Here is a 20,847-nt window from a genome sequence, read left to right on the forward strand (position 1 = left end):
ATTTGCTTTGGTTTATTAAAAGTAATGCATAGCCAATGGAAAATGGAATTAAAAAGCACATATAGGATGGCATATATAATCTCTCCATCCACCCAGAGGTTATCTCAATTAACATTCTAGTGATTTTTCTCACCTTGCTCTATCTCATGGATGTGCACGCACCTACATCCTGGTACATACAGAGGCAGAAATGCACACAAAATTCTCCAATCAGTATGAAGATACCCAAAATTTTAAATTTGTGGCAATAGCACCAAAAAGCTTACCAAAATATTTTTTAACCTGAATTCTCTATCACAACTAACAAATGGAACTATTTGTCTCTATATAAAGGCAAGAATAACAATAATTTAATTCCCTCTCTCTTTTAAGATTTTCTGACCTTTATGCAGTCTTGTATTTGAATCTTGATAATGGAAAACTTTAAATTTTTCCATTATATCTCTTCTCCTTCAATTATAAAGTTTGATCATTGCATGAAATTTATAACAATCTTATAAATTTTAAATTTACATTTTTCTTACTGTTTATTATTTTAGTGAATATCCTTCTATGCTATATACATTTTCCTCTTCCTAAATTATTAAACTGATTCGCCTTCCAGGAACTTGGAGAATAACTACAGTAGATTTATCAAGGTGCAACAAGGAGATGAAATGTGGATGTCATATTACTGCCTGAGCAATTGTATATTTGATAGTGTATCTCTGCTTCTTTTTCCTACAATCAGTAATTTGCCAAAGTCATTACTCTTTTTTTTTTAATCAATTACCTATCTTTATCCTACTTTATTCTTTTATGTAGTATTCTGGTCAAATATGATTATCAGTGGATTTTTTTTCTTTAGAGGTAATGTATTTTTTTCTTTGAATCTGTAAAGTATTGTAATCCATTGTTTTCTTTTATCTGTTGTTCTTAATTTATATGCTTTCCTAATATTATAAGTAATAATTATTTTTATAAATTTTATTTGAATTACATTAAATGAATTATATCTGCATATCTAGGTCTTACATTTTTAGCATTGTTTGTGCCTAATATGTTCAATTCTTACGTTCATATATTTCTTTAATAGCTCTCACTTTCTCAAACACTTACAGATGAAGAAAGGGCTTATGATATACATCATTTATGTGATAGAATCAATCTTCTTGGGTAACATTTCTCTTTCCTACTCTTCTTTTTTTTTTTTTTTTTTTTTGAGAGGGAGTCTCGCTCTGTCGCCCAGGCTGGAGTGCAGTGGCGCAATCTCGGCTCACTGCAAGCTCCACCTCCCGGGTTCACGCCATTCTCCTGCCTCAGCCTCTCCGAGTAGCTGGGACTACAGGCGCCCGCCACCACGCCCAGCTAATTTTTTGTATTTTTAGTAGAGACGGGGTTTCACCATGATCTCGATGTCCTGACCTCGTGATCCGCCCGCCTCGGCCTCCCAAAGTGCTGGGATTACAAGCGTGAGCCACCGCGCCCAGCCTCCTACTCTTCTTTTACTTCTATTCAATTGTTACACCACCACAGACATTGCTTTTCTCACCTAGATTCTAAAAATCTACTCAATTGCCATCCCTTCTCCCCATAAGGCATAAATAACTGGTTGATTTTTTCTTTTTCCGGTGGGGAGGAATTTCTCTCCAACTACATTTTTTTCCAGAAAGGGGATATAAAAAGTGAAGTGGATACAGAGAAAGAGAGAGGGAGAGAGATAGAGAAGTAAATCAAAAAAGAGTAAAAGAGAAGAGAAACGAGAGAAAGGTAAAAGGAGGAAGAAGAATCCATTTTCTTTCTTACTTTAAAAGCAAATAGAGTAAGCTGGTTAGGTGAAGAAAAATAAGTGGCCTTTCAAGTCAGAGGTCACAGGATATTTTTCTTAGGTTTATTTTTTCCTCCACAGACTTACTACTAGTATAATTTATCTTAATCAAGATTATTCCTAGAAATTAAGAAATTATGTTTGCAGGTAGGCTTCAAAAAGTGAAATTCGGCTATCTAAGGGAATAAACAGAAATGGCACCCATTTGGCTAAAACTTCACTTTAGGTAAGATTTACTCAAGAAATTAAAAAAAAAAAAGAGGCTGTAAGGAATAATGTGAGCATCAGCTAACTTTTTAGATGGTTCACAGGAACCAAAGAAGAATAAGGATCACTCAGTAAAAATTGCATGCCACAATAAGTGGTCAGACAACCTGGGTAGTCATGGAGGGGCAAGCAACTGGAGAACACCGGTAAACTGAAAGCAACGGGTCTAAATTATGGGCTGCAGTAAGGGGGCCCAAGAACTTTTTAGAGAGCAGAGAAAAAAATCTATACTTACCTCAATATTTTATCTAGGTTGATCCTAATTAAGAATTTTAATCTATTGGGTGGGAACTCGAGTTCTCAGACCTAGACTTTGCAATTTCCTTTGCCATAGGTTAAATCAATGGTCTTCAGTCACTCTGGCAATTGGGGAGGGGTAAGCAGAAATAATTTGTATATTTTCTTTGGTATGAATGAGATGAAAGCTGTACAAAAGGGCAGTGTTTTGGCCGGGCGCGGTGGCTCACGCTTGTAATCCCAGCACTTCGGGAGGCCGAGGTGGGCGGATCACGAGGTCAGGACATCGAGATCACGGTGAAACCCCGTCTCTACTAAAAATACAAAAAATTAGCCGGGTGTGGTGGCGGGCGCCTGTAGTCCCAGCTACTCGGAGAGGCTGAGGCACGAGAATGGCGTGAACCCGGGAGGCGGAGCTTGCAGTGAGCCGAGATCGCGCCACTGTACTCCAGCCTGGGAAGCAGAGCGAGACTCCCTTTCAAAAAAAAAAAAAAAAAAGTGCAATGTTTTTCAATGCTTAATTTAAAGGATGTATGGTTCCCGGATCAATGGGTTAACTGTAAACAAACAGAATGTATAAAACTTACTGCAAAGTTTGTCTTCACAGTTACTTGGGCAGGCTTCACATGGGACGCCCGTCTTGTAAGGTTCATTCTTTGTTTCAGGATCATTTCCCCTTGAATAAAAAAAAGTGATTTCATAAAACCCATCTTTGAAAAATGCACATAAAATTTTACTCACAGTGTACAACCAATTTTAAAAACAAATTGTGTAAACATTCTTGTAAAGAACAATGATAATTTTTAAGATGGGTGTGAGATTTCCAGTCTTACAGCTATAATATTTTTTAGCACATAGAACCAATAAATGTGAGTGACATGAAAATACTTTTCAGGCAATGTGCACATCTCGGACAGTCAAGTCCTAACAGTACTTGGGAACTTTGGGTACTCCCAAGTACAAGCAAGGGGACTCACAAGCAAAAGGGCTTTAGAGCCAATTACAATAGAACATTCTTCATTAATACCTATAAGGACTTGGTAAACCATCATTTAAAAGGGCATGATTCTTACCAATGTTAAGAAGAAAATCTCAAGTGAGGCAAGTTAGAGAGGTTCTAACTCCATCTTGCGCTATGTTATAAGAAACTTTTTACATGTTAATGTCTTTTGTTGAAAGAGATGGTGTATATAAAAGATGAAAGTACATCAGCATGAATAAAACTAAAGTGCTGGGGTGTGGGAAAGAAAGTAGATGAGAAGTTCTAGTTCTGGACTAATTTGAAACTTTAGAAAAGACAGGCAGGGCTCAATGACTTATCCCTGTAATCCCAGCACTTTGGGAGGGCAAAGTGGAAGGATTGCTTGAGCCCAAAAGTTTGAGATAAGCCTGGGCAAAAAAAAAAGCAGCTTCATATCTACAAAAAAAAAAAAAAAAAAAAAATTGTTAGGCCTGGTGGCATATGCCTGTAGTTCCAGATACTTGTAAGGCTGAGGTGGGAGGATAGCTGGAGCCCAGAAGGTCAGTACTGCAGTGAGCTATGCTGACACCTCTGCACTCCAGCCTGGGTGACAGAACAAGGCCCTATCTCAAAAGGAAAAACAAAAAAGAAAAGACAATTCTTACCCATTATGTCTAAAAACATAATGTAGATAATATCTGCTTCTAAATACAACTTAAAAAAGTAAATGTTCTGGTTTTAAAAAGCCTTTTTAAATATGATATTTGTTTATCCGAGCTGCTAAAATTTCACTTTGAAAAGAAGATTATTACTAAATTCAGTAAGAGATTTAATCAGAGACTTGGACTAATCTTCAGCCAAGAAAATTCCCCATCATAGATCTCCGTGTTTTGTACTTTTCTTTTTTGGATCTGTTGAAGTTCACTGCAGACCACCAACCTTGAAAATATGTATCGCAAATATGTGTCATAAGAGCAAAGAGATTTTATTGTCTTCAGCACAATTTATATATAACTCATATAGAGTTATTATATGGCGATATTACACTCTGAATCAATAGTGATAGTGGAGACGCCACTGAAAATGTGAAGTATGGCAGTATGTTTTCAAATAAATCATGTTCATTGATTTATTCTGAACATCTTGTATTGTGCTACATACATGGGAGGCAGTGGTTAAGCACCATGCATTGAGCTCACATTATGGAGGAAAGACTTATGTGTTAATCTAAGAAATACATGTAGCTGAAGGAGATATATAATGGCGTCACTGGCTTTTATCAGCAGAAGTGCAGAAGCGATATTGAACTGGCATTTGTAGTCAAATATCAGGCAGTTCTATCCAGCTCTGAACAATCTCCCCTTTTCTGATAACCATCACTGGAGCCACACAGCTGGGCCCTACAGTCATCCTTGTCTTACTTGATCTTGCTTCATAATCACAGTTGATAGAAGAAGGTGCAGCAGACCCTTACTGAAACAATCAGATTAAATTTTCTAGGAATTGTGACTAGTATCTGTGACAGAATCTGTAACACGTAAATTTAATTTTTAAAGAGAAGACATACAACAACTTTTTGACTAGATAGCTAAGTACAGAGAAAGACATTTGGCTCTTTCTGTTTCCTTGTTAAGACTCCACTGCATGTCTGTCCTTTTGGTCTAACAGTACTCTTGTTTTGTTGGAGTAAATGTCCTTGTTTCTTTGCTTAACCAAATTTGTTTCTCTTATATAATAATTACCTGAAGAATCAATGACACATAGGAAGACTGCTGGTAAATTGCTCTGAAAATATATTGGAGTTTTTTTTAATAAGAGAAAGTACAGTCAAAGGAATAAAATAATATATAACTAAATATGTGTTTTCACATAACTAGGAAGTAGCCAAGACTCAAACTACAGATTGTGTAACCATTCATCTCTGAAGGACATCTGGGTTATTTCCAGCTCTTGTCGATTATGAATAAAGTTGCTATAAACATTTGTGCACACAAAAAAACAATGTTTGAAAAACTAGATTAGGTTACTTTAGGGGGATATATATTTTAAAAACTAATAATACATACTCATGACAATAGTGACAAACGTAGAGATATCGAGGTGATCCTTGCTGGCGGCATGATGCAATGGCACAGCCAATCAGGTAAGATGTGGCCCAAACAATCTGCAGTGATAAAGAGTTGTTTTATTACAGATTAAATATTTTACTAAGTGACTAAAATATCAATATTGTCATCCATGATTTAAAGTAAACATGTTGCTTTTAGGTTTACTTTGAGCATGGCCTAACAAGAAGTCATAGAAACAAAAGGACTCCCATGTGTCTAGATACCACACATGCATGTACACGCACATAGCTGCACACAATGGAAACCGGGTGGAGAAAATCAGCTGATGGGGGGGATGACTTGATGATTGACATTGTCTCTATTTATTGTCAGTTTTTCTTTTTGAAAATAAGTTGGGCTTCTAGATGTAATTTCTAATTTTAAAAAATCCCAATGTTCATTTTCTCTGGGATAGGAGAGATGGGTAGAGGGAGGGTAAAGGTATAAAAGGTAGCATTGATCATTTTGCTATGAACAGGCTGATGTTCAAAGAGGACTTGAGTGTTGCCTTTCTGTACATGGGCCATACATGACTGTGCATAGGATTCGTTTCTCCGATCATATCCAGTATACTCAGGGATGATCAAAACTCTGTGTCAACTCTCCATGACTCATTGGAACGAAACATGAGTGGCTGTCATCAACGCTGGCTCATTCTCCCCTTCTCATCAAACTTATGTGGACAAGATAACTTATCAGTTTACATAATGAAGGCTGCTTGGCGGTTATATAAAAATCAAAGCTTGGAAGAAACTTTTCTTATCAGTCAGTGAGCAGGCATACTATAGAGTACTGAGCTGGTTTTTGAGGAATAGTGAGCCAGGTTTAAATTCCATCATTTACTTCTTGGGTAGGGTGTACTTAGAAGTTTGCTTTATGCCTCTGAGTTTCATTTTCTCAGCTGTAAAATGGGATACAACAATGCTGTCCTCTACATCATAAGTGAATGGTAGGACTAAACATTCAAATATTTAAGTGATTCAAAAGGAGGTGTTTTCAGTAAGTGTGATTGTTCCCACTTGCCCTCCCTGCCTCATGTGAGCCTGGGTAGCTTTCTCACAGTCCTAGAGAATTTCCTCACATTTCTGTTCATGTTCTTAATTAGAGAACATGTTTGCTATGACTCTTTAAGATAAATATTGTTTTCTCTTTACAAAGAGAGTCATGCTTGGGTGCCAATCTCTCCACACCATATGGCTTTTAATTATCTGCTGCTAACCTAGGCTTTTACTAAAACTATTGCTCTACCTGGGCATAAACATTTTATAATGTAGATTCTTTGTCTGCAGGTTCTTTCTAACATTTTCTACCAACGAGTATTTTCCGTAAGAGACCCTGTTGAAATCAGAATCTAATGAAGCACATAACTTGAAACGTGATTTTAATAAAAATGCAGCTGAACATCTATTTTGCAATGTTCTCTCTATATGTTAATTGGTAATAAGATTATTGAGCTTAATTTATTCATTTGTTCTTTCAACTCATAGCAAAGAAAAATTGAAAATGAAACTTTTCATTAGGTCTTAAGACACAAATGATTGTAGAAAAAGAGCTTTTATTTTACAAATTTTTTCTATGAACATACTAATGTATTTATACAAGGCTACAGAAAATGTCGGAAAATGTCTGGAAAAGCTTTGTGGTATATTCCCCCACTGGGCCTGCTGTCATGGGCTTACTCACCTTCACATTAATGTTCTTGCTGTTCAGTTCATTCTGCTTGGAACCCTGTATTCTGCTACTTGCCCTTCCCTGCGCTCAGCTGCTTCTGATTTTTAGAACATTAGGTGAAACGAAGTTTCCATCTCTCAAGTGCATGTGAAAGATTAAGAGCTGTGTAAAGACCACTGAACTAGGATTCAGATCTGGGTTCTAGTCCTAGCGCCTCCATTTGCTAGTCATGAAAGGAATCCATAACTGGTGGAATGTAAAATGTTTCTATATTCTACTGTGTTAAATTTTAAGCAGATGAAAGCAAATTTCTCTAATTTCATTGTCTTCATTCCTGGAAACAGGAATCGTTTTGATAAAACGTGTTCTATTTTGAAAATGACACCGATTCACTTTGAAGGAAACAAATCAAGATTATCTGAAGGTGATGGAATTCAGTTAATATACTATAGTGATGAGATAATGCCTTTGTGATAAAATTAGTGTGTTAGTTGACTTATATAGAAAATAGAAGGTTTGAATCCAGGCCACAAATTTGTTAGATTTTTAGATTTCTAGATATTCATTGTATTTTTATTCTCTAATCCTTTGATAAGGTAAATTATATGATTAGCTTAATGTTAAGATATTCCTGGATTCCTGCCACATGCCCTTTGTGTCTAAGTGTATCAATCTTAAAAGAAAATGCTATTTACTAGTGCTTTATTTAGGATTTCTGCATTAATTTCTGTGATTATGCCTCTATTTTTTATATGCTTTATCTTCATTGGCTTTTAACATCAAATTTAAGTAGGCTTTATTTCAAGTGGATTTTATTTTAGATTTTATGTAACTTACCAATGGGCACATGTGAGAGCATAGTGAAAGGAAGCAGTCTTTAAGCCAGAAGGAGAATCCTCTCAAGAAACTAACTATGCTGGCACTCTGATCTTGGACTTCTAGCCTTTGTGAATTCAAAAAAATAAATTTCTGTGGTTTAAGTCATTCAGGAATGTGATATTTTGTTATGGTAGACTGAGCACACTAAAACAGATTTTGCTATCAAGAACTGAGATGCTGCTTCAACAAATACCTAAAAATGTGGAAGCAGCCTTGGAATTGGATAATGGGTAGAGACTGGAAGTTTTTAAGTGCATGGTATTAAAAGTGTAGATTGCCTTGAAGGGAGTGTTGATAGAAATAAGGGCATTAAAGTCTATTTTGTTGTGGTCTCAGATATAAATGAGGTACATGTTCTTGGAAATTGGAAGAAAGGTAATCTTTGTTACAAAGTAGCAAACAAAATGGCTGCTGCCTTATCTTCTAGTGTATTGTGGAAGGCAGAAGTTGTGAATAACAAACATGGAAATTTAGCTGAGGAGATTTCAGAGCAAAGGGTTGAAGGAGTGGTTTGGTTTCTCCTCACCACTTATAGTAAACTACAAGAGGAGAGAAAGAAATTGAAGAAATCTTTATGCAAGGAAGAACCAGAACTTGAAGATTTACACAATCATTAGCCCATCTATATTGCAGAAAATGAGAAGGTATTTTCAAAAAAGAACCCTAAGGATGTCACTGAACAACCATTAGATAAAGACACCATGGATGTGATTTATGGATTTAACCATACATCTCAGCAGAAATAGAGGTGTGATTATGCAGTGGAGGTACTGCCAGTTTGAACTAAAGTGGACAGAGAAAACAGACCCAAGTGAAGGAAGGCTGTCAGACTTCTTAGACTCTTCAGAATGACATGATAGAGATATTTCATTGCAAACATGCTTTATCTTTCAAGAAAAGGGAAGAATGACTCCCCAAATGTTTCAGAGATCATGAGGGCTCCCATGCCCACTACAGGTCCGGGGGCAAGGCTGCTTCCTGCTTAGCTTCAGTGTTGTCTCTTCAGGTGATCTCTGAAAACAGCCATGTTAGCAGGGCCTCTTCAGAGAGTCATTTGATGAGGCTACCTCACTGAGCTAAAGAGAAAAGGCTGCCCACAGAGCCATGGGTGATGCTGCCTCCAAGTTGGCCAAGAGTGCAGAGCATCAAACCAAAGAGAATTATTCTCAAGCCTTACTATCACATGAAATTTCTTTTGCTAGGTTTTGGATTTGCCTGGTACCCATTACTGCTTCCTTTTCTATTTCTCTCTTTCAAAATGAGAATGTCTATCCTATGCCTGTCTTTCTGTTGTACTATGGAAGCATATAACTTTCTTTGTTTCATAGGTTCACTCATGGTGAGCAATTTTACCTCTGGATGAATCACATCTTGAATCTCATTCATTTAGATAATATTTAGATAAGACTTTGGGCCTTACACTTTAGAGTTGATGCTGGAATAAATTAAGAATTTGAGGGCTCTTGGGACGGAACAAATCTATTTTGCAAGTGAGGAGAAAATAAATTTGTTGGGGAGGGGCAATGGTACAATGTTATGAGCTGAATTGGTCCCCCAAAATTCGTATTCTGTACCCCTAACTTCCATCCAGTGTAGCTGTATTTGAAAATAGAGTTTCTAAGGAAATAATTAAGATTGAATAAAGTCATATGACTTGGGCTCTGTTCCAGTAGGATTTGTGTCTTTATACAAACAGATGCTAGACAGCTTGCTCTTATGGTCTCTCCTGTCTCTGTCTCTATCCTTGACTCTCTCTGGCTCCTCTTTTGCACTGGGGAGAAGCCATGTTAGGACATTGTGAGAAGGTGTCAGGCAGAAAGCTTTCACTAGAAACTATGCTCTATTAAGATCATAGACTTCTAGGATCCAGAATGTGGGAAAATAAATTTCTGTTGTTTAATCCACCCAGCTGTGGTGTTTTGTTATGGCATCCTAAGCAGACTAATAGAGCAAAGATGTGAAGAAATTGCAAATTTTGTAAATTGCTGGTGGGAATGTAAAATGGTGCAGCTGCAACAGAAAATACAATAGTACTCCAGTTTTTCAAATAATAAACACAGTATTCACCTATGATCCAGTAATTCCTCTCCTTGGCATATGCCCAAAACAATTGAAAGCAAGCACTCAAACAGATATTTTCACACCAATATTTAAAGCAGTATTATTCACAATAGCCAAAAAAAAAAAAATGGAAACAACTCAAATGCCCATCAGAACAGACAAGCAAAAGGTGATATACACATATGGTGAAATATTATTTAGTCTTAAAAAAAGAATACAATTCTGACACAGGCTACAACATGGATGAACATGGATTTAATATATTATGCTGGGTGAAATAAAGCAGACACAAAAGGACAAATATTGTATGTTTCTAAATTTATGAGGTACTTTGGGTAGTGAGATTCACAGAGACGGAAAGTAGAGTGGTAGTTGCCAGAGGTTTGGGGAAGTAGGGAGAGGAATGGAAGGTATTTTTTAATGAGTACAGAGTTTCAGTTTGGGAAAATGAAAATATTCTGGCAATGGCATTGCACAACGATTTGAGTGGACTTATTGCCACTGAACATTCATGTCACATTAATGCTGAACATGAAACCATTTAAAATAGTTAAAATGGTAAGTTTTTAAAGTATATTTTACCACAATAAAACTAAAGTTAGAAATCAGGAGTTTCTCTGTATTGCAAGGTACCATTATTTTCACCTTTACAGATACTACCAATATCAAATGAGATTGATGTCTTATGATTTTGTGGGTTCCTGAAAAATCTAGTGAGTAAAGAAGGAAACTAAGAGGTTAGGCATCTTCTCTAAGCCATATTTTGAACAGAACATTTCCTTCTATTTCAAATCGTAAGAGGAACTCGGTAAATTGAGTAAAGATTGCCATAAGAAGGTAGAATGATTTTCAGTTGTTTCTTACTTACGTTTCCACACACATGCTTATCTCTTAAACAATGTGTGTGTTTGCCAGCACACAGGTTACCTGAGTGTAGTGGTCAGTAGTTATGTCATCATCTGTTGTTGTCCATTCTCCATGTTTGAAACTTGTAGACTCACTGTACCAGACTCCAATTACACTTGGCCATGATACAGGATAAGATGTCATATGCATATTTTCTCCACAAAAGGTATCTGAAATGAGAAAACGGGCTGGGTCATTCTCTGAACAAATGGGAAATAGTACGCAAGGAGACTTTCTTCATTTTTATTTTATGAATGGTTCACTGATCATCTTGACAACATCTTCTGAGAGGGAGTAAAATCAGTCATATCCCTGCTGAAAATCTTCTTTCTAGTTGATGAATGAGCATGTGGTACTCAAGTTTGGTGAAAAGTTGATAGTAGGTGATGAACAAGTTTTGAAATCAAATCATCAACATTTCAGTCTCTGCTGCTTCCAAGCTGCTTTAGATAGGTGAACCCAAATCAGAGAAGCCTAAGAGTGTTAACAGGGTCTATGGCTTAAAGGAAGCTACACACAGGTGTTCATAATACAAAGATGTTGAATAGACATTTGTTTATTTAGCCATTCATGTATGGTGTGGGCTTTTGGTTGAACATGGTATTCAGGAGTATCTGCCTTTTCTTAAGGCAGGCAGGAACCACTTTGCTAATTCACTGCTAAAAAGCATTGGACTAAGATTCCAAATAATCTGTAGATATAAATGTGAATTAGCCTTTTTAAAACATCCTAATTAAAAAAAGATTCTCATGTTAAAATATAATGTTTATTCCTGAGTGAAGGTGATATAGTTTGGATGACCCCTCCAAATCTCATGTTGAGATGTAATCCCAGTGTTGAAAGTGGGGCCTGGCTGGAGACGTTTACCTCACGGTAGTGGATTCCTCAAGTAACTTGGTGCTGTCTTCATAATGGTGAGTGAGTTCTCATGAGATCTGGTTGTTTAAAAGTGTGTGGCACCCCCCAACTCTCTCTCTCTTGCTCCCTCTCTCACCATGTGAGACACTTGCTCCCCCTTCACCTTCTGCCATGATTGTAAGCTTCCTAAGGTCTCACCAAAAGCCAAGTAGATGTGGGTGCCATGCTTCCTGTACAGCCCACAGAGTCATGAGCTAACTAAATCTCTTCTTAATAAATTACCCAGGCTCAGGTATTTCTTTATAGCAACACAAAAACAACATAACACAGAAGTAATAATTTTTTTTTTTATTATTTCCTGGAAACTAGCTGTAAGTTACCTAATTTATATGCTTTAAGACGGGCTCATTTTTGAGCACCTAAAATTGTCTTATGGGCAGCTGAGCACAGCTGCATATAACTTATTTCTCAACTGCATTATCGTTCCAAAGCTAAGCAGATCCCCATGGTGCTATTGTTAAGTAGCTAAAGTAACTACACAGAATGGAGACCTAGGTTTCTAGCTGCTCACTCCACTCTTCTGCAATACTGAGAGTTTTTATTCATTTCTCCTGACAGTCAGAACTTGGAATCTGAAACCTCCGGAACTTGGAATCTGAAAACTTAAAGATATAAACCTTAAAAATTAATGAGTTAAAACAGTGTAATAGTACACAATTCACTGCCATGTATGACCCAGTGCAAATGAGGAAATCTAGATGACTTAATTTACTTTCATCAGGGTACATAACAATCCCTGTTTTACTATTTTTTTTTTTTTCTTTAGTCCAAAGGCAGGTCATATAGATACACACTTACTTGGAAGTCTCCTTTCAAGGGGGTTGCTGTCTGTCATATCACAGTACTTTGAAAAAATTCTGGCATTTTGTGCAGCCTCTTCACTCCAACTCTGTAGTGGAAAGAAAAAAAAAGCACATGTTCCAATTAATATTTTCATAAGATTCTAATTTATTGTTTCTAATAATCCATGAGATATAGTATCTTCAATTGTATCAACTAGAAGTTTAAATAAGGAAATTACTATTAAACATTCTAGTAGAAAGAGAAAGACAACAATTTCAATTTATTATGTTGGCCCTTGAATTCACAAATTCAAACCTTGGTAATTACATTCAGAGATAGATTCTCTCTCAGATGTAGTAGAGAATTTAAGTAAATGCTTCCGGGGAAACAGACCAGAGTTACTTAGTAATTTATTTGTAGTTTAGACTCAGACATGTTATTTTATCTCTTTGAATCTCAGTTTACCCATCTGCAAACTGTTACCTGTAATTTATGCCCAAAGGTTTGTTCAAATGTGATAATCCAAGGAATACAACTGAGATGTGATAAATCTTATGTATTGAATAAATGATGGCTGTGATTAGAAGCAAGTATACAGTCACATTTCTACCTAAAATTATGAATAACAAATATAAAAGCTAACTCCACATGCCAGAATCTGTCACCAATTCTGTGTGCATCTTCTCTCACTTTAACCTCATAGCAACTCTACAAAAAAAAAATTATGTCCATTTGTAAATAAGGGAAATAAGGCACAGAGATGTTAAGTAACTTTTAGGGGTCACACTATAAATAATTGAGAAAATAAGAATTTGAATCCACTTAGGATGGCTTCAGAGTATGTGTTCTTGACTCTCAGTGCGCATCAGCTGTACTGAGTTGAAGCATTTGGTCAGGTATGACTAAGTAACAGCTGTTCTCCCAATGCACAAAGGGAGAAATTCTGAATCTGTACGTATGACACTCTGTGATAAATGATCTCCCTAACATTCTCCTATCTTTGTGGTGTATATGAAACTGCCCAATTTTTACAAAGAACTGAGCTTATGAACATTTGTCTTATCTGGGTTCCTTTGTCAGGAAACCAACCATCAGGCCCCCCAGGTGGTAGCAGGAAACTGAGGCTTTCCAGATTACCACACCTGGACAAGGAGACACAGATGCTGCCTGTTGACCAACTCCTCTTCCTTGTCCCTCCTGTTTTCCGTTCTTCCTATATAAACTTTTAACTTGGATTGGTTAGGGAGAGGGAGCGATTTGACAGTTAGGCTGACATCACGCGCAACATTCTTCCCAGGCAATGGGCAATACTCATTTCTGTACTGCAAGCAACTAGATCTTGGCTGAACCCCTGGTGTTCAGCAGCATATGCATCCATTTAAAATAATACTCTTATATGTGCATATAACAGATTGCCAGCAGAAGTCGTAGAGTTTGTTTTTACTATAAGTTTTTATGTAAATCGTTCAGCTTCTCTTTGGACTGTTTGGAAGACACTCATTTTCAGTATCTTCCTGAGCATGTAGTTTAATTATTACATGTATTTGCTGCCATCTTGTGGTCAATATTTAGAATTACCCTTGGGGTTGGTGAATTTACTAAACCATGAGATGAATTAAATAACTCATTAGCCTAGCACCGGGTAAAATCAGTTTTGCAGGTTTTGATAGTTTCAAACAAACAAACAAAAAGTTCTATTTTAGTCATGGCTATGTCTAACTGATGAGCAGAGATGACACAACACATCTACCAGTGTATAGCCTCTCTGGGCTGGGGGAATACCATGGCATTCACTAGTAAAGAAAACCTACCGGAACTGGAACTTACCTGGTTAAAATATAGCAGGATGTTTGCACTTTGAAGAAGATGTATAGGACATTACATCTGATTAATGTTGGTGAGATACTCTTTTTTGCGACATATTCAAAATTAAAATTAAAGTTTCTATTTATGATCGTACCAAAGCTCTGAATTCCAGCTTTAACAAGTGACTCTACTTAGGTTCTAATATTGTGTTTAGAAACTTTTTTTTTTAAGAAAATCTCTGCCTGGTAATTGTGGTTAACTCTTCAGCCTATTGTTCCTTAAATTTGCTGTTGCTACTTCTAATCTTATACATGTCCTATGCATTGTTTGTGGAGCAGCTGAACTCTCATATTTCCTTTGAAATATTCCTCAGTTTTGCTGGTACACTTTTTTCATCTTGTTGATATTTCATGCCTTTTAACCTTAGTACTTGAATATATGTATTCTTATATTATTTTCAGTGTTTCTTCTCCGTTTGCCTTTCATTTCCAATCTCAAATCAGAGGCTATATTTTTCACTTTTCTTTAACTCTGTTTGTACCTCTTAGGTAAACTTATTTGCTCATCTGGCAACCAAGGAATTTGGACTCAACTTCTCCAGCTCCTTGGATCTGGCCCACTTGCGTTTTAATCCGGGCCCCAGTCCTTAAGATTTTGAATAAGCTACTGAATTTTCCTTAGGTTCAGTGTCATAATATGTAAAATGAAAACAATTTTATTGGGAGAATGAAGTGAGTTAATGTAACAAGTTATTAGAAAAATGCCTGTAAATAATAAACACAACCTGTATGTTTGCTACAACACCATGCAGGCATGCCTATGAAAGCTATTGGTTTTTATTTTTAGTTCAAATACCCCTTTGGATTTTAAAGTGATTAAGAGATAAATCTCAGAATCATTTATCTATTTCCTTGTTTCATCCTCTTCATCATTTGCAAGAGAAAGGTGCTGCTTAGAATCACCCTCCAGAGCCTGCACTATTTCTAACCCTTGTTGCTATAGGCTGGTCCAGGGTTCAAGGAAGCAGGCTGAGGGTGCTCATGAAACTGAGTGATGCTGCTGGATAACAAATGTGAGGGTAATCATCTAAACACCTGAGACTTCCCTAAATTTGTCTTGTAGCACAACATAGCAGGTTTATAATGAAAGAATTTCTCTTCCTATTTATGGGATGCAATGAAACTGGGGGATAGATTTGCCAATATTTATTTACCTGGCCACATCAACTAACTAGATATCTGGACATTTTAATTCTAGGAAGAGTGTCTTAGCCTCTGGACTACTGCCTATGAAGACAGCTATGAAATGCATGGATAACTTGTTAATCAATATTTGTCATGTGTACTGGCAGCATCAGTGTCAGCTGGGAGCTTGTGGGGCTCTCCAGGTCAGACCTCATGAATCAGGATATCAGAGAGGGAGGCCCAGGGAAGTGTGCTTTACTAAGTTCTTCAGGTGATTCTTGAGTACATGAAAGGTTGAGAAGCACTGTCTTAGGGTATGGAGGAGTGAAGCTAGACTGGCTGGGCTCTTTCATTGACTAACCGTATAATCATCAGAAAGTTACTTACCTTCTCTGAGCCTCTGTTTCTTCTGCTATGTAAAAGATTTGTTGTGAAGATGAAACTTTGAGCACTTTGAAAGTGCATAGGACTTCATACAAACTCAGTAAACACCATTACTCTTATTGCCATCATTGTTGTTGCTATTTTTTGATCTTACCATCTTCAGCATGTTGCTGGCTGGTGGAACTGCTCTTCTCCTGAGGGCGTTGTGTATATTAACGATCTCTTCTTGTACATTTGGCAAGTCAGTGACGAGCTTATTAAATTGGTCTCTAGCTGATTTCTTCTGTTACCAGAAAAATATTAATTAGTGTTACTTCTTTCAAGTGGAATTTGTCACATATATTTTGCAGACCTATAGGTAATGCTAATTTAGTTTATATTAAACAGTGATTTATAGCATTTTTGAATTTATAATGTCTCATTATATTGGATTCCATTTCTCCAGTACTAATTTTGAGGATTTCTGAAAGTCAGGCTGACATTACATTAGTCTTCAGAATAATGCACTTGTTATCCTGTGATTAGGGTTTTTCCGGGTTCGTACTTTGGACCATGTTGAAGCACTTTTTATTGGGCAATAAGATCTACAAAGGGAGATATCTTAAAATCACATCTGTTACTTACTTCTCTGGCTTATTCTCCACACCTCCCACCCTGCAACAACTGTACTGTCTGCTTCCCAAATAAACTACTTCCACTTGAACCCTTGTCTAGTGGTGTGTGTCTGGGAGAACCCAAGCTAAGAGATTGATTATTGAGAACAAAGTTGCAAGTGTTATTAACACAAATTCTGTGTCTTCTTCCTGTTCATATGAGAAAATATCAATGCTCTCAAGTGTATGTGTGAGAGCGTATAACATAGAATTCAAATTCAGCCTATAATCTTGAATTTGTGACTGTTCATTTATTTATTTTTTATTCTGAAACTCACTAAGAAGAAAAATACATGACCAAAGTATGTAGGTTAGCATTAATCGCTATAAAGAGAATCTTTGTGTGTGTATGTGTGTGTGTGTGTGTGTGTTTGTGAGATATCACATGTACTTCATACCTTTTTTAAAAAATGTGGCAGAACTAATATACTATAATGTGAGGGGTGTCTGTTGCTTCCTTAACTACCACATGACCATCAGCACAATTTATGAATGAATACGATCTAGCACCATAGCTTACAAAATATATAGAAGTATTCACTGTCATTTATATCGACAGTTTAGGGTATGGGGAATAAACTTAAATATGGAATTCAGAAGACTCCTCTAGAGACTGTCTCTGTGGACATACTCACACGTCGTCGCTTTTTTCTCACATTGCAAGTAATGCTGATTTGGACTAGTTGAGAAGCTGAGAACTCACATGATTCCACATACTATTTCCAGATTACAGCTCTCCTTGCTCCTCTGAAAACCTCTGCTGCAGGAAAACTCATGACATTTTCCTCTCACACCTCATTCCTGAACATTTATTTAACATCCTGTCGTGGATTTTTTTCTTACTTCCTCTCATTCCTGGAAATTGGGTTTCCTGAAACGAATTCATCTTTTCCACCCAGATATCTGAAGTCAACTCAAAGGACTTTAACATCCACATGGATGAATCTAACCCTTTGATGTCTCAGGCCCTTAAAATCTTCCTCCTCTAGACTTCTCCTTCAATCCTCTGTATCCTCACTTTAATGGTCACCTACTATATCTCATGATCATCCCAAAACATCATACCTCCCAAATCACCTGGTCAAGCATTTCCCTGCCTGATTGGAATTTCCTGTTCTTCCAAGTTGCTACAATCAGCCATTCTGACGGTTCTTCAATATAATCGAGCCTTCTAACTCATTCTTCATTTTCTCTACTAGCCCTCTCTTGTCTTTCCTTTCATCTCTATCTGTATTCTCTAATTTCACAACTCTCCTTTTGCAATATTGAATCTTTTGTCTGCACACCATCATCTAGAAATGCCTACCTAAAACATCCCAACTTCGAATGAGACTGACAATTCTCCTGCCTGTTCTATCAGCTGAGCATTGCCAGAAAAATGTCTCACAAAACAAAACAACACATATCTGCATGACCCCAAATCCATAAGATTGACCTCAAATAGTTTCTTAATTCTGCTAATCAATTCTAATGAAATGTTTGGTTAACTCACTCTGTCACTCTCCACATTATTGTAGAACTTTTGCAATCTCCCCTATTCACAACCACCTTGTCTCAACAGAATGTGAAATATCCTTCTTCCCTCAGTGAAGAGAAGCCATCAGAGGGCAGCTGCTTCAACTGTCTCACCCAGTCTTTCAATCTACCTGTATCTGTCCCCTTTCTTTCCTCCTCTTCTGTGGTACAAGTGAATGGGTCATTCTTTCTAATCTTTCTAAGGCTCAATTCTCCAGCAGTGTTATTTAGTCCATTCTCTTCTACCTTTCCCCCAAATCTTACACTATTTACTTTTCATTTTGTTTGCTGCCAGCCTCTCTTTCTTTTTGGCCCTTCCCAGCAGTGTTTATTTATGATTATGCAGCTTATATCTATTTTTTTGAGAAGAAGTCTCACTGTGCTGCCAGGCTGGAGTGCAGTAGCATGATCTTGGCTCACTGCAGCCTCTACTTCCCAGGCTCAAGCGATTCTCCTGCCTCAGGCCCCCAGTAGCTAGGATTACAGGCGTGCACCACCATGACTGGCTACGTGCTGCTTATTTCTTAAAACAGATAAACAAGCAACTATCTTTTCATTTACATCACTTTCCCATTCAACTATTGTTCTCTGTCTCTACTCTCTTTCCCTATCAATATTCTGGAAAATACTGCCAACTCTGGCTGTCTACAGTTGCCCAAGTAATAGAGCCTCGCATTTACCTCCCCCAATTTTTTCAATACTATGTTCTCTATCCTAGGTGATCCACCTGCCCTGCTGCTTAGGCATTAGGCAATGTCTGGAGAAATTTGAGGTTGTCATGATGGGCATGATAGAGGGAGAGTGCTCCTGCCATTTTGTGAATAGAGGGCAAGGATGCTGCCGCTAAATTCCTGCAAGGCCCAGGACAGCCCTCACTACAACAAATAATTATCCCATACAAAATGGCAATAAGGTTGAAGTTGGGAAACCCTACATTGAAAATACTCCTATTAAAATCTCTGACAAGCTCAATTTGCATATGCAATATTGTTTTAATGACTTTATTCTACTTGGTTTATTGGCAGCTGACTCCTTTGACTAAACTTTCAGTGTAGAAATACTCTTTCTTTTGGTGTAAGGAACAAAACACTCTACTTTTCTCTTTCCTTTCAGACTTCTTTGCTTCTTTCACCTGGACTGATTGTGGCTACTGTCTAGCTTTTGACTGGCCTCCCAGAATCCACTAATGCTTTACTGTGTCTATAGTCTCTCTCCCACTCCTTGATCCATTCTTTCATAATGCATTCTCCAGTCATCATTCAGAGTAAAAATTTTAAAACACAGACACAATGGAGTCACTTCACTGTTAGAAGTCTTCAACAGTTTACCAGTCATAAAAAGAGGAACTAAAATCTTTAACAAGGCCTTTGAATACTCTGTTTATTCTCAGCCTCTAATTAGGATATGTGCCCTTATCTCTGATTTTTTTTTTTTTTTTTTTAGTTATCTGAATGTGCCAGTTTCCTTCCTGCCGTAGAATATTTGCCCATGCCTGTACCTTTGATAGTACAACTTGTTAGCTTGCAAGGCCAACTTATTCTTCAGATTGCAGGAATACCGTGTGCTCAGATAAGTCTCTAACTCAGAGAAGATTCAGCCCGCCTGTTACCCGATCACAACTCTCTATAGTTTTCCTTAAAAAAACTTTTTGTGTAACATCTACCAGATTGTCATGGAAAACTACCTATATAAAAAGTAAAAACAATTTCTGATACATTAGATACTTAATATCCCAACAAACACTACCACTGGTGGAAGTTTAAAATACGATTCAGGGGGCTGGGCGCGGTGGCTCACGCCTGTAATCCCAGCACTTTGGGAGGCCGAGGCAGGTGGATCACGAGGTCAGGAGATCAAGACCATGGTGAAACCCTGTCTCTACTAAAAATACAAAAAATTAGCCGGGCGTGGTGGTGGGCGCCTGTAGTCAGCTACTTGGGAGGCTGAGGCAGGAGAATGGCGTGAACCCGGGAGGCGGAGCTTGCAGTGAGCCGAGATTGCGCCACTGCACTCCAGCCTGGGTGACGCGAGACTCTGTCTCAAAAAAAAAAAAAAAAAAAAAAAAATACGATTCAGGTCTTGTGGTTAGTCTATTTGCTTTCTACTTGGAGTTTGAAAAAAGAAAGCATAATACTATTTTTGTTGGCAAATTGGAACACATTATTTACTTTAACTCGGACTCATGTTTAAAGTTTATGTAATAAATTTGTGTTGGGGGCTTAATTTATCTTCTTGTTTAAATTTAAAATTCTTAAGCCTTTATTTTATGACCAAACTATCTATAAAATGTATGAAAATATTCTAATAATTCTCTGTTATAGAGCATAAACATATTGTTTTATCAATGCCTTCTACTTTTTCTTTTGTATTCTTGGTCAAAAGCAGATTGGGTATGGTTTCCCTTGGATGGTTAGGGTTCTGCTTATCTGCTCTTTGCTCTGGACTTTTAACTAGTGATATTAATTTCTTCTTTCACATGACAATCTGGGCCAGGCTGTTTCCCAGAACTTGGCCTAAGTGGTCTAAATAGCCTAGTACTAGGTCTTGATGGCAAATATAGGTTTCTGACTGTTTGCCCTTTTCCCATTCCTCTGGAATGGTGGCTACACTTCAGGTTAGCTTTTTCCTTATTATGAAGCATGAAGGTCACCTTTCCATACTGGGGAAGTAAAACGGTCAGAGAATCAGTGGGAAGGAAGAAGTCTTA

The 20,847-nt window shown here is 37.3% G+C and overlaps 1 protein-coding gene and 1 long non-coding RNA gene across 3 annotated transcripts in view; one reads left to right on the forward strand and one right to left on the reverse strand.

Annotated features, from left to right (window-relative positions):
* The window catches only part of LOC129473411 (uncharacterized), a 190,041-nt gene that overhangs the window by 14,576 nt on the left and 154,618 nt on the right, over nt 1–20,847 (forward strand). The gene's annotated exons all lie outside the window — the stretch shown is intronic.
* Nucleotides 1–20,847, reverse strand: part of CRISP1 (cysteine rich secretory protein 1) — a 35,471-nt gene that overhangs the window by 1,544 nt on the left and 13,080 nt on the right. Inside the window, exons 3-7 of one of the 2 annotated variants that reach the window (XM_055263878.2) lie at nt 16,127–16,255; nt 12,614–12,704; nt 10,919–11,067; nt 5,339–5,436; nt 2,899–2,987 (exon numbers count right to left, since the gene is read on the reverse strand). In XM_055263878.2, the coding sequence (XP_055119853.2) occupies nt 2,899–2,987; nt 5,339–5,436; nt 10,919–11,067; nt 12,614–12,704; nt 16,127–16,255 (556 nt within the window). The remainder of the gene's footprint in view (nt 1–2,898; nt 2,988–5,338; nt 5,437–10,918; nt 11,068–12,613; nt 12,705–16,126; nt 16,256–20,847) is intronic. The other variant, XM_055263879.2, reaches the window with a different exon arrangement.

The sequence above is a fragment of the Symphalangus syndactylus genome, chromosome 23 (assembly GCF_028878055.3).
Source record: "Symphalangus syndactylus isolate Jambi chromosome 23, NHGRI_mSymSyn1-v2.1_pri, whole genome shotgun sequence".
Taxonomy (NCBI): Eukaryota; Metazoa; Chordata; class Mammalia; order Primates; family Hylobatidae; genus Symphalangus; species Symphalangus syndactylus.